A 19,211-nucleotide genomic window follows, 5' to 3' on the forward strand; every position below is an offset into this window, starting at 1 on the left:
GAGAAAAGGGGTGGAGGCGATTCAGAGCCTTTCATCAAGAGGCTAGTCATTTATTCTCTCCTTTTGTTCTGAATGTGGAATAATACTGTTTATTAGAGCATAACAGTTTGTATTGTTTATCAGGTTCATTATAATGGAATTTTTATTTACAAAGTCGATATACTACAGCTTAATGATATAAAATGAATAAGTACTTTGTTATTTTCTAAGCCTGTTTGGTGTCTAGCATATGTCATTTGTATGTGTGTGCACATGTGTACATGTTTTTCAGCATAGCAGAAAAAGTCTAAAAGAAATTGAAAATAAAAGGGTGGTCAGGGTGGTCCTCATAGTGTACAACTATAGGTTTTTAAAAAAATTCCTTCTTGGACTTCCCTGGTGGCGCAGTGGTTGAGAGTCTGCCTGCCGATGCAGGGGACCGTGCCCGGTCTGGGAAGATCCCACATGCCGCAGAGCGGCTGGGCCCGTGAGCCATGGCCGCTGAGCCTGCGCGTCCGGAGCCTGTGCTCCGCAACGGGAGAGGCCACAACAGTGAGAGGCCCGCGTAACGAAAAAAAAAAAAAAAATTCCTTCTTGCTGGGCTCCTGTGCATAATTGATAGCAATAAAATCCACCTGGTAGGAACACTCCTGCCAACTTAATCCATGTCTGACTAATAAAATGATTCTTCAGCAGCCTTACCTTGGAAAACAGAGTGGGAGGGAAAGGGGATTCTTTCTTGACAGGGCCAGTTTACGTTGCAAAGACCAGACTTTTTTTTAACTATCAGAAATTCAACTACTTTCAGTTTTTCTGGTTATATTTTATTGGTCAGTTTACTTGCAATAACACATAATAATCCCACGTAAGGTATTTCTTTGTAACCATACATAAATATAGATTCTACACAAGGCACTGTGTAGTTAAATAAATTTTCCTTCAGATACTTAGATCAAGCTCTTGCAAGGGACAGTAAGTATTTTCTTAGATTTTAAGCAAATCTAGATTGCCCACTTGAAATGGCAAAAATCCGAGGCTGGACTTTCCCGGGGGGGAGAAGTGGGTCAGAATGTGATAACAGAAATAATTGACAAATCCTTTGTCTGATAGTGAACAAGTTAACATGCAGCTGCTGCTTGTATTGAACTACAGGGTGTGTCTCACGTCATTGTTATCAGGCTTTTTAAATGAAAGAAATATACCAGGTGATTTCTTAAATAATTAGCATCTTATGGCTTGTGATTCGAATAAACACCTTTTTTTTTTTGTGGTACGCGGGCGGTACGTGGGCCTCTCACTGTTGTGGCCTCTCCCATTGCGGAGCACAGGCTCCAGATGTGCAGGCTCAGCGGCCATGGCTCACGGGCCCAGCCGCTCCACGGCACGTGGGATCCTCCCGGACCCGGGCACGAACCTGTGTTTCCTGCATCGGCAGGCAGACTCTCAACCACTGTGCCACCAGGGAAGCCCCTCGAATAAACACCTTTGAGTTTAATGTCTTCTTTTCTTCTGTGCTTCTGATTACTTGCCGAGATACTCACTAGCTATTGAAGAAACCACTCAAACTGTGTTTGTTCTTTGAAAGTGAGCCCTCAGTTTTCCGTCTGTCTCCCAAATATTAGTGTAATGAAATAAAAGACACAAATTCATTCTGTAAATTCTTTTCTTGTTGGTTTTGAAACTGGCATTTCACTCAATTCTGTTTTTTTTATTTGCAGAACTTCCTTATGGCTGGGAGAAAATTGAAGACCCTCAGTATGGGACCTACTATGTTGAGTAAGTTTGTTACCTCAGTTAATGTTCTCCCAAATGTTTTCCTTTCATTACACAACTTTAGGGAATGAATGAAACACTTCATGCTTCTGCAATCCAGCTTTCAGGTTTTGCCACTAGGGGAATGAGAAGGTAGGGACAGTGGGCATTTACTTCACTGACTAGGCTCCCTAGAAGTTGGCTTTGAAGTAAGTATAGAGAGACAGGGGGAAGTTGTCCAGATGAGTAATGGCTAGAGATGTTATCAGTACTACTGTGGCCTCTAAAGAGAGAAGTAGTAGATAGAAGACTGAAATAAGGTGAACTATTAAGGTCACTTTCAACACTATACTTGCATGTTTCTGAAAGCAATGAAAGGACTTTAAGGGCATTGTATCATAATGATCCAAACCTTTGAAGTATATCATTAAAACTGTTCTCTCTTTCAAGGAGTTAATTAAGGAAAACTTAGTATTCTCTTTGGGGGGGTGAAAGTTGCTTCTCACACAGCTGTTATGGTTAACTTTAACATAAATCTGTGTTGGAGTAGAGGATCAAACACCTGCCTATATTAGCCAGAGAAATTAGGATAACATCGACATCTAATTTTTTTCCCCTTTTCTTCCCTTATCTAATTGCTACATTATTATGATCGTTGGGATTGCTTTCTCTCCAGATGGTATAGATAGAATTTTGACCTCAGGCATCTAGTACCAGGCAAATAATTGCATCAGAAAGGTTACTATTTACCTGGGAACTAGGAGTCTGCACCAACTGCCAAGGTAGTAAAGGCAAAATATTATTACCTGGAAAAATAGCAAACATGAGAATCTTCTAGTTTTATGATTGCTAATTAACTTTTCATCACTTGTTGGCACAAACCAGTGCCACTTCCCTAGTGCAAGTAACTCTGAGTCCTGTTATAACGCTAGTCTTTATCCTAGTGTGTCGGTTGTTACTCGAGTCACTGTGGTTAGAGGGATTTTTGGAATGATTTCTTAAAATCTAACTTGTACCCTAAGAAAATGAGTCATTTTGACCCTCCGATATGTAACTTAACAGTGTCAATATTTTGGTTCCATTGAAAGGTTATGTTAATTTTATTTCCATTGTGTTATTTCATATCTTTCTAATACTGTGATGTGAAAGGTTCACAGCAGCTCATTATTTTTTTTCTAAAGCATATTTAATTAGAAGAAAAAAACTAACCATTTTTCTAGTCAAAGAAATATTTGAAGGCTAGCTGAAAAGGAATTGTGAGATTTTTTCCCCCTAAGAGTTAGTCTACTTAAATTGGGCTTCAATCAGTCATTATTTGCCATTAACACTACTGAACATTTCTGAGATAATAATTCTCATTCTCTTAGTATCCATTCCAAGTGAATTTGAGTACACGGTCAAGAGGTGAAAGACATTTGCCTGTTATAAAATCTTGGGCTAAATGATCAGGTTCTCGTTAAGCAAGGATACACTAATATTGAAGCAACTTTAGGGCAAATCCTGAAGTGACCTGCTCTCAGCTGCATGGAGGTATGTGAAATAGCCTGATTAGAAGCAACAGCAGTGGCAGCAATGTGATTTTGTATGATTGCTCCCAGACGAGCTCATTTTACCGGAGGGTAATTTATTAGATTAAGAAAGAGCAGGCTGTACTCAAGATGCACATTAGTATGGAATCAGCTGAGCTGTGGAGTGTGGCTTGATTCCCAGATTAGTTAGGCTTTGAATCTCGACTATAGTAATCTGCAGTGAGTTTACTGATGGAGATAAAAAGCTGTTAACTTGAATGGCTACTCTTTGGCTCTCTTAGTTTGTCAAACCAGATGGCACAATGATTGCTCTTGGCAGGAGCCTTATAGTAGTAACACCAACTGCAATGGCAGGGTTTTTTTTTGGTAAGTATTTATTTTAGAAGATGAGATTCTGAAATGGATTAATTTATTTTTGAAAATAAAATTGTTCCCAAAATTTAATGGTAGGCCTTCCATAAGAATGCTTATATATTTAGAAATGTTGTCTTAACGTAGTGCTTTAACTGTCTTGATGCAGTCAGGTGACAAAGTCAAAATATGTCTGCTTTTAATATCTTAACCGTTTGTGAAGGATAATGATTTTGTTTGTTGAGGTGAATTCTTAAAATTCTTATATTTCAAATTATTTATTATATATTTAATTAAGCTTGTTTGCTACCCATGTTTAATTTTTCTGATAATCTGTCATATTCTCCTCTCTTACTTCCTATAGCTGGTTTTATAGAAGACAAAATTTGTTATCTTAATAATATTATGGGTATAAGTAACTAAATGAAAAGGAGAGTGTTTTTACTGTTTTGTTTTTTGGGTGACATTTTAATCTAGATAGTCTAAGGTTACAGATGCAGTTACTCCCTTCACTAAAATCTTACATTATTTGTCAAAGAATTTTCAGGAAAGGGATTACTCATTCGCATACTTCTACTCTCTTCTACCACACATAACAAAGAGTATACTACCACTGTTTATGTTCTAATACTTGGGTGGCAAAGTGAGTCATTCTAGCTGATGACGTTAAAGTGAGCCAGGATTCTTTCCAAACAGGTTTATTCTTTCCTAAGTGTCAGTTTCTAGTTTTATTTTATCAAGACTATGTAAATTATCAGTACCTAAGAGATAACTTTTAAAATGGTACCTAACTTAACACCAAAGTCTTCATTTCACAGTAACTCAGTTGATAAGGTCCCCCCTCATAGTAAGAAGCAGAAGCATACCTGAGTTTTTGTGAAATCGGAACCCGAAGGGTGTCAAGTAGAACTTGCCGTATTTAGAGCTCTGAAACTAAATACCTACATCTGTTGCAGGGTTAATAATGTACTAGAAGCCTAAAAGGCATAGAGAAGCATACTCAGAAGCTAGCATATCTTGCCATAGGGTTGTTTTTTTTCCCTGCTGCCCCCTCCTCCATCACCATTAATGTTCACAAATGGTAAAGAAAATATCCAAGTCATATGACTATTTACATATAGATTTTGTAACAGCCTATCTAAAGAAAATCATAATCTGAAATTCTCATGATTTGTTGTTTAATTGTTGGTATTTACTAATGTCACTTCTCGTTAAAATGGATTCTACTAGAAAATGCATTTCATTTGGCTAAAATATATTTGTACTATAGAAGTACTAGAATATAATCCCCCCTTGCTTCTGTATTAGACCTATTTGCGGTCTTAAACATCTTTTGTACAATAGTTGCATTCTTAACCAAGTTACACTTAACTGACTTGCCAGAATAAGCTATGCTCAGTTCCCTCTGTAAAGAGGGTAAGAGTATGCTCTTACCCTTAGTATATTGAATACTATCGGCTAATGGCCTACCTCTAGTCTCCCCATGCTTTTCTGCTTTCCCCCACAGACTTGTATGCTTTCAGGGGTCAGTTGTCATTGCTCCTAAATCATAAAAAACAGTTATACTTTTGTTATAATTATGTAACTAATTATTATATAATTTTGAAGAAATTTAACTGTGAGAGTTGTTCTGTGATACAGTTTGATAAAAGCAAGTCACTTGGGCTTCCCTGGTGGTGCAGTGGTTGAGAGTCCGCCTGCTGATGCAGGGGACACGGGTTCGTGACCCGGTCTGGGAAGATCCCACATGCCGCGGAGCGGCTGGGCCTGTGAGCCATGGCCGCTGAGCCTGCGCGTCCGGAGCCTGTGCTCCGCAATGGGAGAAGCCACAACAGTGAGAGGCCCGTGTGTCCCAAAAAAAAAAAAAAAAAAAAAAAGAGAAAAAAAAGCAAGTCACTTGCTTAGTTGCTGCTAAATTGATGTGGGTGAGTCAGTTGGAAAAATAATAGTAAAATTCTAGAAGGCTTCTACACTCAGATTTCTTCAAATGTGTCTTTACAGCTGCTTCACTTTAGAGAACCTTAAAACCCTCCTACCATTAACTGCCTTAAAAAAAATTAACTGATTAATTACCAACAGTTCGAGTGTATCATATATGAGGGCTTCTACTGTAGTTTTGAAAACTGTTATTAGCTATATTAGAAACGTTTATAAAGAAGCTATAGTGAATACTTCAGCAGCTTTGACTTCTAGGCATCTTCTGCGGGCCCTTCTTTAGTTGCCAGAAGGCTCTTCCTCTGTGACCTGTCAGCATATCTGGGTTCCATAGCGTAAAGGGTACATATTTATCCCTAAACCTATGATAGTCTATTTAAAAATATGTAATTCTTTCATATTAAACTGAAATGCATGTTTTTCTACATTTTACAGTCACCTTAACCAGAAAACCCAGTTTGAAAATCCAGTGGAGGAAGCCAAAAGGAAAAAGCAGTTAGGACAGGCTGATACTGGGTCTTCAAAACCAGGTAGAACTTTTACCTCTATCTTCTCTTCTAAGAATAACTTGTGAAACTTATATGCTGAAATAATAAAAGTGAGTTTGAACTTTTTACTGTCGGGGCTTTGAAATTCAACAGAGAATGTCTAATTTCCGTCATTGTAAAGGTATGAATAATCTTAATAAAACATCTGGACAGTTTGAGAATCCTGAGGCTTTTCTCATGCTGCTTATATAGAAAGTATGAAATTGTTGGCAGAAGGGACTGAATAGCTTTGTTATGGGTGCAAGGTTTTAATTTGAAGATTGGATTGTTTCCTGGTGTTTAAGGCCAAGCCAGTATTAGATCTTTAATTCATTCTGAGCTTCTCTCAAGTTAATTGCTTAGATCTAACGTCAGTAACCATTCAGGATTATTCATTAACTGATATGAACAAATACTAAGTAAATCCACTGTATTATTGCCTACATCATTGATTCTCAAGTGGGATGGTAGGGTATTAGTAATATCAGGACCATTTGGGGAACATTTTAAAAATACATAGGTCCTGAGATTTTGATGAACCTAGCCATGTGTATTTTGAAAAAGATGCCCAGAAATTTCTTACATCCAACTTATCCCTGCTCATTTCCTCCCCCTTCTCTCTCTGTCATTAATAAGGTCTATATGGTCATATCATAATAATCTACTAGATTCTTCACTTCTGTTGCCAGTGAGAGAAACAGTTTTTTCTTATAACTACTCTTCCAAAACATAGTCTTTTCCCTTAAGATTTGCATTTGATTTAACAAATATTTTTAGTTTAACAAATATTTTGGGGCACCTACTACATGCCCAGTGCTTTGCTAAGTACATGGTATTAAAAAATGATTAAGAGTGAGATAGGTCTTGCCCTCAAGAGTTCACAGTCTAAAATAGGAAACTAGTAGTTACACTGTATGGTGATAGGTGTCATCCTGTATTAGTAGTTGAATGAGCAGGGGGTGGAGCAGGTTTGAATCCCAGCTGTGTAACCTTGGTTGAGTTTTTAAATTCTTTGTTTTCTCATCTACAAAACAGGAATAATAGTAGTCCCTACCTCTTAAGGTGGTTCTGAGTATGCAAATTAATACATGTAAAGTGCTTGCAAATACAGGTCTGGCACATGGTCACCAATAAACAATAGCTTTCATTGCTATTAATAGAGATGTACAAGGTACAGTGGTGGCATAAAGGAGGGAGTGCACAACTTTGCTTTGATGGAGGAAATCAAGGGGGCAGGGGAACCTTCAGACAGAGGACATATGTGAACTGGGTCTTGAAGTGCCAGGAAAAGTTAAGTCAGGCAGATCAAAATTTTAGAGGAGCAACAAGGCATACCAGCTAGAAGGAACAGAATATATAAAATCAGAGAAGCATGAAATGGTGGTCCAGGGGGTCAGAGAACAGATACAAATGGCCAGCGCGTAGGGTATTTTAGGGGAGTAACAAGAGATGAGGTTGTAAGGATAGGCAGCCATGAGAAGAAACGAGTTTCAAAGAGATGCTGAGTATTTGTGTCACATGGTGCTGAAAAGTCGAGAAAGATGAAAATTGAAAAGTGTTTTACATTGGACTTAAAAATGTGGAGGTCATTTGTCACTCTAGCAAGAGCAAGGGGAGAGTGAAATAAAACTGCAGTAGAATAAAGAGGAAATGGGAGGTGTAGAAGTGAAGGCAGTGGGTTTAGCCAACTATTTTGCTAGCTTTGAGTGTGAAAGGGGTAGCCAGAGGACATTAACTACAGAGGAACATGAGTCCCCATTTTACACATAAACAGACTTCAGGAAAGATTAAGCCTCTTGCTTAGAATCACAGTGAGTGATTTGGAGTCAAGTCTGGATTTGAACCTAGTTTTACTGACTTTGAATTCAGAGTTCTTTGTATTATAACATGTAGTTCCTGAATTCCCATGTCTTCCATGGCCCATAGCAAAGATCTTCTCTCCTTTACTAAGCTCTAAGCTCCTCGAGGGCAGGACCCATGTGTTTCATTACTTTAGATAACCAGACACTCTCCTATGAAAGAGTAATGACTCAGCATCTGTCTTTCAGGAGCCCACAAGTTAGCCAGGGAAACAGACATATAAATTTAGTATAGTATGATATTAACAGATATAAACAGTAGTGTTGGAACAAAGGAGAGAGAAATTAAATCTCACTGCGAGAGGAAAGGAAAGGCTTCCTAGAAATGATGGAAGTTATGCTAGTCCTTGAAGAATAATGGTTACCATTTATTGAGATAGAGTCTAGTGCTAAATTGGATGCTTTATATTATATCATCTCATTTAAGTCTCAAAATATTGCTGCAAGGTTGTTAATATTATTTTCCCCGTCCAGATGCCTTGATGGCATCAAGTTACAATTGTCTGATGCTTCCATCCCAGGGATATACTTGCCACAGGGACAGATGTACTCAAGTTTGTGAGCCTCCTTCCTTAGGCAGCCTGTATGGGTTTGTGTTTATCTACATTTATTGAGCACTTATTGTTTGTCAAGCACTGTTTCTTATGCTTTCTGTGCACCACCTAGTTTAATCCCTGTAACAACCCCATGAATTAGGTACTATTACCCCCCCTTTTATAGATGAGGCAACCGAGACTTAAAAAGGTTAAATTATATTCCAAGATTACTCAACTAAATCACAAAGCTTGGATTTAAAATCAGGATTGTTAAAAAAAAAATAAATCAGGATTCTTAGACTCAATGATAGTTTCTTTGTGCCTTTCTTACTCTCACTTTTCTATATCTAAATTCTGATAAGACCTACTTTTGACCAATTTCTAATTGGCTTTGGCTCTTTTATTACTACTTTCCCAAATTAGGTGTTAACCAAAACTTTCCCTCCCACTTTAATGTTTGCACATCTTGGAGCTCATATATTATATGCTGATTTTCTGTTGGAGCCCTCAGATGCCAGTCTTATTCTGATATTTATGGGGACTAGAGCATGGGATAGCTGACCAGAAATATTTCAATATTTGACATAAAAATGAGAAAGGTACATTTCATCAAAGATATTTTCCTCAAGTACCCGTACACAGTACTTACATGATCTTATCTATGATCTGATAGGCAACACTAGGGGGCAGTCATAATCAGCTTACATAACTAAATAGGCTTTGAGCATGTCAAATAATTTTTTTAAGTAATATTTTGTTCAGAGATGAGTTGCTACTTTGAATGTCAGAGGCTCATCAAGAGCCAGCAACGCACTGAGGTATTGCCACAAGTAGCCTGACTGGCCAAACTCAGAGGCCTCACAAAATAGTGTTTACTGTGGTGAATACACTCCTGTCTGGAGCCTAGTCCTCTCCTTTGAGAGGCCCAAAATAGCCGATTTTTTTTTAATGTCAAGTTCTTGTATTTGTAAGAGATTAGCAAATCTGGGAAGAACATAATGAATAAAGTACACCCACTCCTATCCCAAACCTGCCTTTGTCAGTATTTGCAAGGCAGCCCTACCTCTTGCAGGAGCCATATGCATACTGTACAATCTATACAACCATACAGAGCAGCCCCAAGGATTGTTCTTTTCTAATTGCCAATAAGTTTACTGCATGCCTCTTAGAACACTTTGCTAAGAGGGGCAGCAGCAGATACAGATTAACTCTGGGCTTGATATTAGTGCTAAGTGTGATCTAAATATGAAACAAGTCACCCTTGTTGATTTGAGTCCTTAGGGAAATGAGCATCAAAACCACAGTGTAAGACCATTCCACGCCTACTAGAATGTCTATAACCAAAAAAGCAGACGGTAACAAGTGTTGGCAAGGATGTGGAGAAGTTGAAACCCTCATACACTGATGGTGGAAATGTAAAATGGTACAGCCACTTTGGAAAAGTTTGGCAGTCCTTCAGAATGTTAAACATAGTTATGATATGTTTATGGTAACTGCTGCATTTCCATTCACAGTATGTAACTAAGAGGAATGAAAATATTTGCCCACACAAAACCTTGTACATGAGTGTTCATAGCAACATTATTTATAATATCCAAAAAGTATAAACAATCCAAATATCCATCAACTGATACATGGATAAATAAAATGTGATATATCTGCAGAGTGGAATATTATTTGGCAATACAAAGGAATAAAGTACTAACACATGCTACAACACAGATGAACCTCAAAAAAATTATGTTAAATGAAATAAAGCATTCCAAAGACCACATATTATATGATTCCATTTATATTAAAAGTCCAGATTGGGCAAATCTATAGACAGAAAGTAGACTAGTGGTTGCCTAAGACTAGGATGTGAGGGCAGGTTGGGGAGAAATGAGGAGTGACTGCTAATGGACACAGAGATTTCTTTGGTGTGTGTGTTTGGAGGGAGAGAAAAATGTGCTAAAATTAGACTGTGGTGATGGTTGCACGTCATTGACTTGTATAATTCTGTCATTATTGGATTATATCTCAATAAAGCTGTTAAAAAAGAGATTTGTGAGAAAAGTTTAAACCGTATTTTAAAAAGATAACTTAAACAATGCTTTGTAAATTATGAATCTGTACAATTTGATCCCACGGTTTTCATAAGCGCCCTAATGGCAGCCGGTGGAAGAGAGGAGCGAGAGTTTCTGGGGAAGAGAAGAGAGGTATAACTTGCAAATATAGATCACTTTTAGTTCTAGGATCATCTGGGGAAACCTCTTAAAATAGGCTTTTCAGAGGAGCTGTGCTTTTTGTCTTCCTAAAGTTTCCACTAAATATGAGTAAAAGGGAAAGACGCATGGAGCTATATACTGATAGTGCAGGGATTTGCTCCTCTCATCAGATATAGATTAAAGGCTGCAGAAAGCCTGAGTCATAAATTATAAAAAGTTCTCGATGTATTCGCTTTTATAAGTTTGTGACAGTTGCCTTCATCTTCCTAGTATAGTGCTTTCTGCATAGACCTCAGTAGCTGCTTACTCAAATGAAATATACATCTGAATGAGTGCTGAAGGCTTTCAGGAATTTAATAATAAAGTTTACCCTTCAGGAGTGTCATTTTGACTTCTAAATAAAGGACTCTTTGGGATAAGAAAAAGTAAGTACAAACAAGGCAGTGAGGAGGGGTTAGAGTAGATGTTTTTACCTTTCAAATGACATAGAAGAGCCCTATAAAAGGTAAATGATTCATTAGCTAAGTTTTTTTTTTCAGTGATTTAGTTTATGAAATTAAATTCCAACTGTTCTATAATATTAGATTCTTATTTTTTTCCTGTTATGTTATGGTTTGTTATATTTAAGTTATATAGACTATCTTGGAGATTAGCTTCAAGGGCTATATTCATTGTAATTACTCTTGTTTCTCATTTTTACACAGATATGGAAAAATCACACTTTACTCGAGATCCATCCCAGCTTAAAGGCATCCTTGTTCGAGCATCATTAAAAAAAAGCACAATGGGATTTGGTTTTACCATTATTGGTGGAGATAGGCCTGATGAGTTCCTACAAGTGAAAAATGTGCTGAAAGATGGTCCTGCAGCTCAGGATGGGAAAATTGCACCAGGTAACAGATTTTTCAGAAATACTGAAAGAGGGACTTCCCTGGCTGTCCAGTGGTTAAGACTCCACACTTCCACTGCAGGGGGCGCGGGTTTGATCTCTGGTTGGGGAACTAAGATCCTGCGCATGCCGTGAGGCGTGGCCAAAAAAAAAAAAACAAAAGAAATACTTAAAGAGTTATGATACTATAAAAAAAATTATAGTGAAAGAGTTATATATATATTATATATGTAACTTATATAACAAATATTATATAGTAGCTATGTAAGTATATATAAAACTTCTGTGTATATATTTATATAAATAAAGAGAGAACTAAATTATACAACTGAAGAGGGAGATTCCTGTATTAAAATAGTTTATCTTCTAAACTAAGTGCATGCTAGTTTTGAAGGAGGGTCATTTTTACAAATAAGTGGAAACAGTCAAAACATTAAATTTATTAATTTTTTGAATAGTTTGCATATTTTGAGATAACTCTTTGGCTGTACTAAGCTAAAGATTTATTAACCATCTCAGAAAACTATTTGATAGTTTGATTTTCTCTGATTATGTTGGGTACTTTTGGAGTTATTTAACATTAACCTGTAATCTTTTTTGAAAAATGATTCATTGTGATGTTTATAATGATACTGAACAAATTGTTATATCCCACAGTTTTTTTCCAAGTTGGGGTTTTTTTTTGCTTCCTTAGTGGCTGTTAGTAAAATTAAACTGCTATGTTAAGAATTATAGACAATAATATTACTATTTTTACAGAGCTGTATAAATTTGTCTTTTACGTAGTTTTCCCAACATCTTTATAGTGATTGTTAGATATTTTTATACGGCTGACAGTGTTTATGGCTGAGTGGGTTAGAGGAAGTTTAAGACTAGTTACTGATTATGGGGAAGGTTTAAGTACTTTTTTCCAGAAAGATTTTAGTAATCCACTGAGGTTGCTTCTTACACAGTTTGCTAGACTTCTCTAATCCTTTGTTATTTCACATACTTTGTGTAAATATGTCCCCCATTTGGGCGATTCAATTGTCATTACTTTTGATGGCAGATATCAACTTATTTTCAATTGGGATATGGGCTCTCTCATATTATGCTTTCCCAATTAGGTGATAGAAACGTAAACAAGAAAACTTAAAATAATCAAATGTTATATTTATAAAGAAAATTATTTTTAGCTCTCTTTTATTACTTTATAAAATTAACAAACTCTAGAGATTAAAATTAATAGTAAAGTTTTTTCCTAAGTCCTCAATTTTGACTTTTTAAATATTTTGTCCATGAAACACATCTTATAGCTATTGTATATACTGTCAGGATTTTATAATATAGATTCAGATATGTCTAAAACTGTTATTAATTTGTATAACAATATAACACTTCCATTAAAATTCTGGGAACTTTGACCAGGGGAAGAAAAGTCAAAACTTTGTTTCTAATTAGTCTAATTTCTATAGTTTCTTGAATTTTGCAACAAATTTCCACAGACTAACATTAGTTTTTAAATACCATTCATGTTGATTTTTTTAAAGCCTACATGCAATCAGAACAAATTAAAGCACCTTTATTTGGCAATAACCTTTTAAATAATCGTATTCAAATAAAAGCAGCAAATGGATATCAGAGGACAAATTTTAAAAGCTAAAGTTGCATTAAGAAAAACACACAACTGATAAATGTCAAGTGGTAATAATCCTGCAACCAAAGTGGTCATAATAATGTTAAATCAGAAAAGCAAAACCAACTTTTACAAGGATTAATTCGGCTGAATTTCCAGCATCTTAAATAATATATTCTTTGCTTCTGTTGAATTCTTTTGTTGCTTACTTTTGCTTTTGAAAACTAAATTACACTAAATTGAAAAAAATCCACAAAAAAGAAAGATGCTAAAAGAAAATACATTCATAAGTTTTTATTCTAATCTTCAGCCTTACATTGTTCAAACTATAATGAATTTTTCAGTACATTGTAATCAATGGCTACTTAAAATCAAGAAATAAGGTGATATTTAAAGATTGCCTGTTTGTACAAGTAGCCAATGGGGTTATTCACTCCTCTTCTATATACTGAACACCTACTACAATGTGCCTAGTTTTGTTTGACCACTTAGGTGTGACTCAAAGGATATACTAACAATGATAATATGAATTTGCTGTTAATTTTTTAAAGATTCACTTTAGCTTGAGGTCATAACTCTTTGCAACTAAGATAATTAAAAATTTATACATTTATATATTCTTTTTAGAGAGGAGTCACAGAAGGGAGAATGACATGTCGATGTTCAAAATCTATCTTTTCAGTAGTTAATGAACAGTAAGAGGTTTCCAAAATTCAAATTTAGATGCTAAACTTCAGTTATTTTCATCTCCCCCAACAAACAATTAACTTATTTGATGGTTTTAATATTTTTAACATGACTTATGTTTTACCAGGTGATGTTATTGTAGACATCAATGGCAACTGTGTCCTTGGTCACACCCATGCAGATGTTGTCCAGATGTTTCAACTGGTACCCGTTAATCAGTATGTAAACCTCACTTTATGTCGTGGTTATCCACTTCCTGATGACAATGAAGATCCTGTTGTGGACATTGTTGCTGCTACTCCTGTCATCAATGGACAGTCATTAACTAAGGGAGAGACTTGCATGAATACTCAGGATTTTAAGTCAGGAGCAATGGTTCTGGACCAGAATGGAAAATCGGGGCACACCTTGATCAGTGATCGTCTCAATGGACCATCAGATCTGAGTGAGCAGAGAGCGTCTATGGCATCGTCAGGCAGCTCCCAACCAGAACTAGTGACTATCCCTCTGATCAAGGGCCCTAAAGGCTTTGGGTTTGCCATTGCTGACAGCCCAACTGGACAGAAGGTGAAAATGATATTGGATAGTCAGTGGTGTCAAGGCCTACAGAAAGGGGATATAATTAAGGAAATTTACCGTCAAAATGTGCAGAATTTAACACATCTCCAAGTGGTAGAGGTGCTAAAGCAGTTTCCAGTAGGTGCAGATGTACCATTGCTTATCTTAAGAGGAGGTGAGTAAAAGCGCAACAAGGAAAAATCTTCATTGTTCATGCATTTGTATCTGTGAATTGTCCTTCCTTACAGGTCAGAATATCTCTTTTCCCAGCAGACTTAACTGGTAATTAGTATGCATTTTCCTTATGTTCTGTCTGACTGCTTCCATAAGCAGTATCTTTTGTAGCAGTTTGTTTAGTTATTTGCGGTTTCATTTGTGTCCATTGTGGATTTCTTTCCCTCTATATTCTTTTTAAAATCTGATTTATGACTTTAATGATTAGAGAGAGTCACAGCATTGTGCTACTTCAAATGAAATATATCCTCTTAATTCCATTTTCTCTGTTGATGGCAATAATAGAAATGGACTCTTTCAAGCAGTGGTACTTCATCTGGACCTCTGTAATGTACCAAGGATGTTTTGAAAGAGCTAGCATCTCTGTGAATAAGCAAAATGTTGGATGGTGTGTTAATCTGTTCTGTAAAAGCAATCATGATAGCTTGTGCTCATAAAGCTCTTATCTTAAGCTTTAGTATCTGTCCGTAAATGTTAATTAAACCCCACAGTGCTCATGTGAGATAAATATAATTTTATTTTCCAAGGTCATCAACTGACTTGAACTGCTCCCAGACATAAATGCAGTTCCAAGGACTAATCACAAAGTCGCGCTTTAATGGGCTTTCTTAAATCCATACCTATGAATGACTAGTATTTTAAAGAATAAAATTTAGCCCTTCACATATATCTCACTGGCTTTTAGTTTTCATTTTTGAGACAAATGAGCAGTTTAACTTCATTGGGGCTTTTTTTTATTATTCTCATTTCTTTGAACTATTTTTGTTTCTCCTCTGTGTGGTATGGTAGAATGTGCTCATATCTCTTCGTGAGGGCTGGAGAATTATCCAGAGTTCCAACAAATATGAGAGTCCAGGGTTTGGTGTCAAACAGGTTGGATGTCAATTTCCTGCCTAGTTGCTGGTTGGTTCCGCAGTACAGGAAAGTAATGTTAATCTATTTGAGTCTTTGTTTACTTTATCTATAAAATGGCAGTAACATTTATGCCTTAGGATTGTCATAAAAAATGAAATATGTGTATAATGCCTGGCACGTAGAACATATTGGACATGATTTACTAGCCTACTAAAAGTCAAAGCTAGTTTTGTCATAAACATTAGCAGTATTTGTGATCTGGGAATGCTTCCTCTGTTTTTAAAATGTGGCTCATTTTTTTTAAGGTCCTCCTTCACCAACTAAAACTGCCAAAATGGTGAGTATACTGTGGTCCTCAAATGCTTCTTCTGAACACACGGAGAGAGACGCTGCGTTCCCCTCCCTGAGGGCAGCTCATGGGGTGGCGTTTACAGACAGGCAGGAGCCAAGAGGCAGACTGCCCTGGGCTTGTATCAGAAACTCAGAGGGAAGCATGTGAGTTAGAAAAGCTGCCCATAGAGGAGGTGTGCTCTGCTGGTTAAGTATTTCTGCTGGAAGAATATTAGAGGCCTGTACTACCAATAGTCCTGTCTTGTAAATAGTAAAATGTGGACACACTGAGGTGCCTACGGATGGGTCCTATTATTTTCTTTGTGTTTCAGAGGAACAAGGGTAAGGAGTAGCTAAATGTTCGAGCAGATGTACTAAGGGAAGATGTAGTAGTTTCACATAAATTCACGGGGACTATAATTTACCCACATTTAGATAACCTTCTGACATTTAGCCCTAAACAGGACTTTCTAGAGCAATTGTGGCCTCTGTGCTCAATTTGCTTGTTATCAGAGTGAGAGGCTGTCAGACTTGGAACAGTTTTCTCTGGCATTCTTCTGAATAACTGACTAGCCTATTTAAAGACCTGTGTAGAGAATAAGACCTAAACAAAGGACGCACCAAATAATGGTATGAAAGAAACAGTGCTAGGTACATGTGTAGCTACTTAAATATCCACAATTATATGGACATGGATATAAAGACAATCGTGTATAAAATCCTAATTTGCTCTGTTTTGCTTGATTTGGAGTGTGTCATCTTATAGTTGAAAGATGGTCTTCCATAACCATAAACCCTGGGCTGCTAAACAAAAGACCATCAGATACAAAATGGATTAGTTCTCCATAGCCCACCAAATAGGATCCTCAGCAAATTGGCCGTTTTATGGATCAGGCAGAAAGAAACGCTCAGCACTTTTATAGAAAAGTGGACCAGTTAGGTCCAATGTGAACAGTGAACAGAATTTTTTTTTGCCTACTCAGTTAAAATTGCACTGTATTTTTCTCCATTTCTCTGGTCCCTCTAGTACTCATTTTTTTTTTTTTTTTTTTTTGTGGTACGCGGGCCTCTCACTGTTGTGGCCTCTCCCCTTGCGGAGCACAGGCTCCAGACGCGCAGGCTCAGCGGCCATGGCTCACGGGCCCAGCTGCTCCGTGGCATGTGGGATCTTCCCGGATCGGGGCACGAACCTGTATCCCCCGCATCGGCAGGCGGACTCTCAACCACTGCGCCACCAGGGAAGCCCTCTAGTACTCATTTTTAACTTCTGTGCTACCGTATCTATTTTGTAACGAATGCCAGTGCAGTCATGGGGACCCGAATATTTTATAATTGATGAAAGTCTTAGACGACCTCCCACTGCTTCTGACAGGCTCCTAGGACATGTGGGAGAAAGAGGAAGAGGCTGCTCTTATCTCCCGGCCATCTGACGGGGTCTGGGTCAGTGAAGGGTCCCTTCTGGCACAACGCTTTATAGCGACTATCCCCTCACTCCTACCTGACAAGCTGCTGCTCCGGCATCCTAGTCACATTAATTATCTTATCATAAATGTCTATAATCCCCCTCTTCTAACCGTAATTCAGGATAACAAGCTGTTCTCAGAACCATAGTATTTATTTTCTTAGGCTATTTATTGGATTTCATTTTTAAATTTTATTAAAGAAGTCATTTTACTGAGCTATTCTTTTGGGAAAGTTCTATCTGAATAGGAACATTTGAAAATATCCCTTGTCTGATTCTCAGGCATGGTGCATTTTTTCGTGATATATTTGGATTGGCCATGAAGGTTTTTACACTGTTATCTTTATAACCTAAATTAGTTAACACTTCCTATTTCATTTTCTTAGAAAGAACATTACCTTAAACATCTTCACTGAAAATTAAACTCAGTGAGTGGGGAGGATGGGGTTTATCAAGAATTACATGGACATATTCTCTTAGAGTCTCCCTCTTGCTTTACTTGGAAGTGCTGCCCTGTGTTGTATCCTTATTTGTCTTCTGAAAGTCAATTTGTGTCTTGGTGGTGGAGAAAAGGGCAAAATTGCTTAAACATAGGACTAATTGATTGATATCATTATCAACTTTTTCTAATTTAAGTGAAATATGTTTTAATCAAATACAGCTATGAAAGTGAATTCCTATAAGACTGCAAATATGCTGTGGCTTTGACCCTGCTGCTTACACAGCTGTAATCAGTTGACATACCCAGTTCAGACAACAGTTTTATGCACTGATCAACCATCTGGCTTTTCGAGATACTAAGTAAGGCCCTTTTCCATTTCAGAAAACAGATAAAAAGGAAAATTCAGGAAGTTTGGAGGCCATAAATGAGCCCATTCCCCAGCCTATGCCTTTTCCACCCAGCATTATCAGGTCAGGATCCCCGAAATTGGATCCTTCTGAGGTCTACCTGAAATCTAAGACTTTATATGAAGATAAACGTAAGTAGTTGTGGAATATTTCAGGAAAGCATGCAACAAAATTAATTTGAATTTTCTTAAAAACTCGACTTTTCCATCTTTCAAAACCATGTTGAAGTTATTCCTTCATTCCCATTTTAATATGACTTTGGGCTTCTTCCATTTATATTCAACATTCATTCATTTATTTTCTTCAAAACCATGTATTATTAAGGGGCTTCTGTCTACCCAACATCGTAGTAGGTAATGGGAATACAGAGGTAATAGGTTATATAGGCCCTGAACCCCAAAAGATGATTAAGCCTAAATGGAAAAGACAAAGAGGTAATCAAATACATATACAAATAAGTGTAGATAAGCCCCTAACAGGTTCAGTAATAGAAGGATGGACTGGATGAATTGGGATCCAAAGTAGAAAATGGTCAATTTTACGGCTGTGGCTAGTAGGAAGTGTCAGATACTGCTTCATATAGGAAGTTAAGCTTTAACCAAGTCTTTAAAGACAACGAGGTAGGTGTTTATGAGACAGATAAAAGGGAAAGAAAGAAGGAATAGCATGTGCACATTGACCTTGTATGGGCTGGGTTCTGCACGGAATTCAGTTTAGCTGCGTGTGGTTGGCAAGGGAAACCAGAGGGGGAGGGAAGGAGCAGCTTGCAGAAGGCAGATTATGCCATTCTGAGGAAGCTGGAGACAGTAGTATACGTGATAGAGAGCCACAGAATGGTTTTAACCATAGGGATGAAATTGTCGGACTTGACTTTCAGAAATATTTTCCTGGCAGGGATACGAAGGATGATGAATCAGAGGGGTGTGTAATCTGAGGAGGAAACCAAAGGGTAGAGTAGATTCCTTTGAGGAGTCCAGCTGAGAGACGATGAGAAGAGAGTGTGCATAGGGTGGAAATTCATTTTCATACTAATTTACCTACTAATGATAGATCTTTT

General features: G+C 37.2%; 1 protein-coding gene across 3 annotated transcripts in view; it reads left to right on the plus strand.

The window, feature by feature from the left end:
- The window catches only part of MAGI3 (membrane associated guanylate kinase, WW and PDZ domain containing 3), a 259,858-nt gene that overhangs the window by 202,583 nt on the left and 38,064 nt on the right, over positions 1 to 19,211 (plus strand). For all 3 annotated transcript variants that reach the window (XM_024764789.1, XM_024764790.1, XM_024764791.1), the window contains 6 exons: positions 1,698 to 1,755; positions 5,982 to 6,076; positions 11,380 to 11,568; positions 13,994 to 14,599; positions 15,819 to 15,850; positions 18,129 to 18,285. In XM_024764789.1, the coding sequence (XP_024620557.1) occupies positions 1,698 to 1,755; positions 5,982 to 6,076; positions 11,380 to 11,568; positions 13,994 to 14,599; positions 15,819 to 15,850; positions 18,129 to 18,285 (1,137 nt within the window). The remainder of the gene's footprint in view (positions 1 to 1,697; positions 1,756 to 5,981; positions 6,077 to 11,379; positions 11,569 to 13,993; positions 14,600 to 15,818; positions 15,851 to 18,128; positions 18,286 to 19,211) is intronic.

The sequence above is a fragment of the Neophocaena asiaeorientalis genome, unplaced genomic scaffold (genome assembly GCF_003031525.2).
Source record: "Neophocaena asiaeorientalis asiaeorientalis breed wild unplaced genomic scaffold, Neophocaena_asiaeorientalis_V1.1 scaffold62, whole genome shotgun sequence".
In the NCBI taxonomy this organism is placed as follows: domain Eukaryota; kingdom Metazoa; phylum Chordata; class Mammalia; order Artiodactyla; family Phocoenidae; genus Neophocaena; species Neophocaena asiaeorientalis.